A 7796-nucleotide genomic window follows, 5' to 3' on the forward strand; every position below is an offset into this window, starting at 1 on the left:
CACAGAATTACTACATGAAGGTCCATGTCTATTAAACGGGGTCTCATGGCAATCATAACATTATGCCTTGTTAGAGAAATAATTATCAAGCATGAATCACATGGTTTTATTTGAAACAAACTCATATTGACCATAAAAACGAATAAAAACAGTCGGCTCTCAACACGCGATATTCAAAATTCCCACACCAAAATTATCTAAGTGCAATGACGTAATGGTTACTTGTGCTCCATTGTCGTCCGCCTTCATTGTATTACTGAGACGTCATTGCACTCGACGTTTTTATGGTCACTATGAGTTTGTTTTAAATAAAACCATGTGATTCATGCTTGATAATTATTTTTCTTATATATAAGGCATAATGTTGTGATTGCCGGAGACTTCTTTAAAGAGGAACCCCGCCAGAGCAGTTCTTCTGGGTGAACCAAACCTGCCTGGTTATAAAATTAATCAGTGACAAGGTCATCTCTGAATTTGATAGGTGCTAATTGATGCAATTGCCAATAACATTAAAACATCAATTTGCCCTTGTCAAATTCAGAGATAACCTTGTCACTGATTAATTTGATAACATTGCAGATTTGGTTCACCCCAGAACTGCTCTGGTGGGGCTTCCTCTTAAAGGTTATCATAACAATCAAAATGTGAAGCAAGTTTGTAGTGAACGTTTATGCAATAAATAAAATGATTTCCAAAATGTACTTATGATTTGAAGTTGCATTATGTTTTGTGTGTTTTAGTGTTTTTGATAATTGGTATAAAAACTACTTAAGGTTATAGACCAAATCACCCACCACTAATTGCAACAGAATCCATTTTGCATGCATTGCATCCATCTCCCAAAAGCTAACACAAAAGCATATCAAAAGTCCCCAAAAATCCAAGTAGTGGAACACTGCCTAATTTGCATAAATCCAAAATGGCCGTTTATGCAGGGGGGGGGTGAAATTTCAAATTTGGTCAAATCTTGCTAAAAACCACAATGTATTCCTCTCGACCAGTTGGATTAAAATTGGAGCATATTTCCATTGTAAACGACAGTGGACCCAAAATGTGACCTTTGACCTGTTTGCCTATAACTCAAGAACTTTATGTCAGAGACTGGAAAAACTATACTTTGTCTGTATCCTTATGATGAGAGCAAAACATTGGTATGGTTTCTAACAAGATTTGATTTGACCAACTTTGAAATTTCACCCCTGCATAAGCGGCCATTTTGGATTTATGCAAATTAGGCACTGTTCCACTACTTGGACTTTTGATATTTTCTTTAATAATAATAGGCCTATACTTTTCTGAAATGAATGGTGATGGTGATTAAATGGTTTCTGTTGCAGTTAGTGGTGGGTTAAACCCTGATTTTCCTTAATTTGATTGGCCTATTAAAGAAGCCATCCCACTTTTTGTGTTCAAGTTCCTCCATGTCAATTATGTTCTCTACGATGAGAAAATTTTATATCTCCACAAACAGCATTTTTTTTTCATCCAAAAATTCTTTTCATTTTGGCTGTTTCTCATCAAAATGCCTGTTTTCTCATCATAACCAAATCTGTTAACACCAAAAAACCTTATACACAAAGTAAGGCTCTCACCTAACGGCTAATTATGTACTTGGGTACCGGATTGAATTTTCGAGCGGGCATCCAGGTCCCCCCAAAAAAGAAGAAAAAAATACTTGTTATACTAAAAAAATCAAAGCTGGATAAAGTTGTATATTTAATAACTTTTGCTTCTATAGGGCCAGGGACACATTTAATTAGTATGCATTGCTAGGATTTTTTAAGTAGCAGAATTTCTACTTGGAACTTTGTTTTTTGTGCTAAAAGGAGATGCACAGGGCAATAATTGCTTAATTTTTTCTTCTAATATGATTTTTAGGGGACGCCCCGTCGCTCCCCCTTGCAAACATTTAGCGGACTGGGGACCGGACATGTCCCCCTGCTAATTCCGCCGCATATTGGGTACATGGTTAAGTAGAAGGGATGAGGTTAGGCTTAAGGGTATGGTGGAGATTACACATGGTCATGTTTTTTGAGGTGGGACCCAATTGTGTCACATCTTGCAATTTGTCAAAAATTAACTCCTTTTTTTGTATTTCTGATTATATTTCAAAAAGTTTTCACCCAAACTAGTAAAAGTATAAATTTTTAGAAAGCATATATTGTCATGATTGCAAATCTGTAAAGTTTGAGTGGATATACAGGGTGTACCAAAAGATATACAGGGTGATTCCATTGAAAAATACTGAAAAAATTAAATGTCTTTACCACTTCAATATTTCTACATAGTATATTAAATTGGAAAATGAACTTGATATTTGCAATGTACACAGATAGTCCTTTCATTAAATATATAGTTTGCACTTTATTTGTTAAGCCCATTGTGTTATACAGGGTGTGAAAAAAGTTGTATTTTAAATTTTTTAATTTACGTAAAATTTCCCTAAGTGCCATTAAATTTGGAAAATATATTCAATATAGTTTAAAGAATTGCTATAATATCAAATTTAAATATCCAATTCCTATATAGGGTGTTCCAAAAATCAATATACAGTGAATAATTAGTAACAACTTTAGGTACATGTACATGTAGGCATATACATGCACAAATAACCTACATCAATAAACTTTTAATAATAACCAGAGATCAATATGTCATCAGATTAAATCCTTTCACTGTAATAATCTCCTTTGAGAAGATTTATTTTATATTTCAAATATAAAACAATATTGAAATTTATTTCATATGCAAAATTTAAAGCCCATTTTATTGCATGACCCACATTCCACTGCATTAATTAAAAGCTTATTAAATCCTTAATTACTAAGTTTATTAAGATTAACTAGGCAATTATAGTTATAGAAAGTGAAAAAATAAGATTAACATTATGCAAATGCATTTTCACTTCGACTAGGCAACAAAGTGCATACATTTTTATTAATGAACACCAACTTCCCATTGGAATTACACAGAGCTCCTCCGCTTCCGGCTCCTCCACTTCCGGCACCACCCCTGACTAATTAACTTAATTAAGCTGTTGTAATTAATTAATGCATTTGTTTAATTGTATTTGTTATTAATTCATTAGATTAATAATTTATCTTCAAAATAAGACCAAAACCATTTGTTCATGATGACTTTTAGCAAAAATATAGGAAAAGGAGACAAAATGATTTAGCAAAATGTGACAGCACCACCTTTTTTAGGGTCCCAGTTTAAAAAACATGACCACATGTGAATTTTATACATGTTACCATGGCAACAGAAGATAGCGAAAATATATGTTTTACTTTATTTTAATATATATGGTTAGCTTTTATCAACCTTGATACACCAAAGTTTCATGTTCGAGTTTCTAAAAATAACGGAGTCAGACTAATTTTTTACCAAATCTGTGGATTTTAAACGTTACCATGGCAACAGAAGATAATGAAAACATATGTTTCACTTTACTCTGCTGTTTATGGTTAGCTATTATCAACCTTGACATACCTGTAAAGTTTCAGATTTGAATTCCTAAAAATAACGGAGTTAGACTAATTTTTACCAAATCTGTGGATTTTAAACAAGTTACAATGGCAACAGAAGATAGCGAAAATATATGTTTCACTTTTTTGACTATATATGTATAGCTTTGATCAACCTTGACACACCTGCAAAATTTCAGGTTCGAGTTCCTGAAAATAACGGAGTTAGACTCATTTTTGACCTAATTTGTGGATTTTAAACACGTTACCATGGTAACAGAAGATAACGAAAACATGTTTCACTTTACTCTACTGTTTATGGTTAGCTATTATCAACCTTGACATACCTGTGAAGTTTCAGATTTGAATTCCTAAAAATAACGGAGATAGACTAATTTTTTACCAAATCTGTGGATTTGTAACATGTTACCATGGCAACAGAAGATAGCAAAATGTATGTTTCACTTTATTTTACTATATATGGTTATCCTTTATCAACCTTGACATACCTGTAAATTTTCAGGTTCGAATTCATAAAAATACCGGAGTTAGACTAATTTTGACCAAATCTGTGGATTTTAAACATGTTACCATGGCAACAGAAGATAGCGAAAATATATGTTTCCCTCTTTTGACAATATATGTATAGCTTTATGTTTCACTTTACTCTACTGTTTATGGTTAGCTAGTATCAACCTTGACATACATGTAAAGTTTCAGATTTGAATTCCTGAAAATAACAGAGTTAGACTAATTTTTTACCAAATCTGTGGATTAGTAACATGTTACCATGGCAACAGAAGATAGCGAAAATATATGTTTCACTTTTTTTGACTATATATGTATAGGTTTGATCAATCTTGACACCCCTGCAAAATTTCAGGTTCGAGTTCCTAAAAATAACGGAGTTAGACTAATTTTTTTACCAAATCTGTGGATTTTAAACACGTTACCATGGCAACAGAAGATAACGAAAACATATGTTTCAATTTACTCTACTGTTTATGGTTAGCTATTATCAACCTTGACATACCTGTAAAGTTTCAGATTTGAATTCCTAAAAATAACGGAGTTAGACTAATTTTTTTACCAAATCTGTGGATTTGTAACATGTTACCATGGCAACAGAAGATAGCAAAAATTTTTGTTTCACTTTATTTTACTATATATGGTTATCCTTTATCAACCTTGACACACCTGCAAAATTTCAGGTTCGAGTCCCTAAAAATAACGGAGTTAGACTCATTTTTACCAAATCTGTGGATTTTAAACATGTTAGCATGACAACAGAAGAGAGTGAGACATATAAGATTCACTTTATTTTACTATAGATGGAAGTTTATATCAACCTTGACATATCTGCAAAGTTTCAGATCCAAGTTTCAAAAAATAACGGAGTTAGACTCATTTAAACCCTTTTCCCCCTTGATTTTCATCAAAATCACAAAAATCATGTTTTTTGACGTTTTAGCTAAGATAGGGACTCTAGGAAGAATCCCTAAAGTTAGGACACCTCCTGACCCCTTCCTAAGTTAGGAAGAAACTTAGGAAGGATATTCTTCCTAAGTTGCTTTATAATATAGAAGATAGGATGAATCCTAAAGTTAGGAAGAGTTCAAGACTTAGGAAGAATCAATTCATCCTAAGTCCCACTTAGGATGAATCCTAAGTTTTATGAAATAGGACCCAGATACTAGTATTCCGTGGCTATTCCTCAACCTCAATCTGACACTGGAGTGAAAGATTGCTATTTTGGTGAATGGACAAGCTCAAAAGAATGTTTAACATGAGCCTAATCTTTTCATGAAAATATTCACACTTATCAAATATTGTTCAGTTTGATATTCACTTAATTGCTGCTCAACAAAATGGGAATCCATTGTGTCAAACCGATTACTCAGTTCCGAGGAGTATTATAAAGAGTGATACAGATGAAGTAAAATCCCGGATGTCCGACCGACAGAATAACTACAAAATAATTCTTTAATTAACAGTCGTCTTAGGGCATTAAAATAAAGGCACTTAATTTGATACCCACGTGACCAGATGGGCGCTGACATTACAGCGTCTAGACAGGAAGTCTGGAAAAGTGACCTTTGGCACAGCGGGTGGTCTTCTTGTGTATTTCAATTGGAAACGCGGGATGCATGTCCAGATTTTCTAGCAAATTTGTTATTTTATTGCAACTTTGTAGTATTATTGTAAGAGTTTCCGTTGATAACTTTTTTCCGTCGGTAAAAACTTCCAAAATTTAGTTCTTGAAAACATACTAAAAAAGCAGAATTCCCCAATGTGTAATTGCCTTATACATTTTCAGCAATTTTGATGATATTTGTCTGAAAAATTCCCATCTCTTAGCATTGTAGCACATCTACTGATCACTAGGCGGTCTTGGTATGGCGGCGCCCATGGGTCACGTGGACATTAAATTCAGTGCCTTTAATTAAATTAAATAGCCTATGGTGACTGATTAAACAGAGTCAACTAAGCTTCTTCATAAGAATAAGACTATGGTTCGTCTTGACTTTTGCGCAGTTTTCTGTGACCGAGACTGTTATTATATAGCTATGATAACAGAGTCTTTAATGTTACACATGGTCGAGTCCAAAATTATCTTTATAGTCGATCTTAACGGTCACCACAGAAAAATGATTTCAATTTATCTCGATATTGCTTCAGATGCAATACATAAATGAATGGATTACAAGCAGAATTTAAAATTGCCAAGCTGTTTGCGAAGTGGTTCTCAGGTCGTCCAAAGTGCACATATCCGCCCAGATTAAACTGAAGAAACAGGACTTGGTTGGTTATCCAACACAAAACGAACGCCAAATAAACGATCAGGAATGTCTTTGTAACGTTTCGGCTGCGTCTCATATCTGCCGCAGAATCTTTCTTCTTCTTGGGTTGATCACCCATCTCCTTTTCCACAACACTTCCGCTCACAGTAGATGACATCGTGTTAGCTTCATGACCCTGCAACGATCTTGCATCTTTGTCTTGCTTATAAATTACCAAACAAATCCGCGTGAAGCACACCCCCATGATCACGCAGGGTATGAAGAAGTCCCAGAAGAAAGTCATCGCACCTAAAACAGCAAGCAGAGTCGGTGACAGTACCACGTAAAGACACTGGCCATTCTTGTAGTCATACTGGGGTAGACCGTAAATGAGCTGAATAAGTGGCGCGAGTAACCATGCAACCAGACCTAAGAGCATAGCTTTCTTTGATGAGAATGTGGTGCGATACCACATAGCATGTACAACTGCCATATACCTCTCTATAGTTATTGCAAGCAGGTTGTAAGTAGACATAGCAAACAGACAGAACATGAATATCCCACTATACCAAAACATACAGTGTAGATGACCAAAGAAATTATTTCCTGGAGGGGGAACAGGGTAAGGAATGCCAGGATAGATCTGAGTAAAAGTGTGTATTGTCAACGCAGAGGATGTGAGAAGGTCGATTACTGCCTGGGATCCGATCAGGAATTTAAAACTATGCGATCGGAGCTGGGTAAGCACAAGAACTACCAAAAGGTTGCCTACTAAACCGATAAGACCAACGGCTAATTTGAAGCACATGGTGAAATATTCAACATCAAATTTCCCGCCATTGCCTTCTGCATCTTCAGCAACACTGTGGTGATCTGTGGAGACGCTGACCATCGTCGCATCTGGGTACGTTTCTGTCATTATGGTTCTGAGGCGTGTATTTTCTTTTACCAACGAAGACTGCTGGTTTTCTGAAATATTAAGGGAAAGAAAGACATATTATATTGATTTTGCCTGTGTCATATTATGTTTTTAAATGGGTCCGTTTGGCGTAATTTCTTTTGCAACCATATAATGGGCCGCAATGTGATGAAACATAGTACATGCATTAAGTATATGGGGCTAGATATAACACAGGTTTATTACGGTTTATTGCCATTATCATTTCCTGTTACTTAACAAAATAAAAATATATTTATTAGAATTAAAATCTTATTAGGGTTTAACCGGGGTTCGAGTCATTTTGCCAGAGAGGCGATTGTTTATCATACTTATTGATTGCGGAATAAAGTACATACATACAATATACTATGACTAGTATAATTACCAATGAATACGTATATAATTAACGCTAACCCTAACCCTAAACCCTAATCCTAGCCCTAACCCTCGGACTATGCGGTTAGTGATATATTGCGGCCAGTTATGGTTGTAGAAAGAAATCAAAAACTTTAAGCTTCGTAAGTTTCAAAATCAATCGTAACGACGCATCATTAATAAAATCTCTTTCACTTAAACAACTTACGATAGGTACACTTTTACGTTTCTTGT

The 7796-nt window shown here is 34.8% G+C and overlaps 1 protein-coding gene across 1 annotated transcript; it reads right to left on the minus strand.

Moving 5' to 3' along the window:
- Positions 1-5857: 5857 nt before the first annotated feature.
- On the minus strand, positions 5858-7166 carry LOC140154683 (alpha-1A adrenergic receptor-like). The gene has a single exon (XM_072177251.1). The coding sequence runs from the start codon at positions 7164-7166 to the stop codon at positions 6096-6098; it is 1071 nt and encodes a 356-aa protein (XP_072033352.1). The 3' UTR covers positions 5858-6095.
- Positions 7167-7796: the final 630 nt, after the last annotated feature.

The sequence above is a fragment of the Amphiura filiformis genome, chromosome 1 (assembly GCF_039555335.1).
Source record: "Amphiura filiformis chromosome 1, Afil_fr2py, whole genome shotgun sequence".
Taxonomy (NCBI): domain Eukaryota; kingdom Metazoa; phylum Echinodermata; class Ophiuroidea; order Amphilepidida; family Amphiuridae; genus Amphiura; species Amphiura filiformis.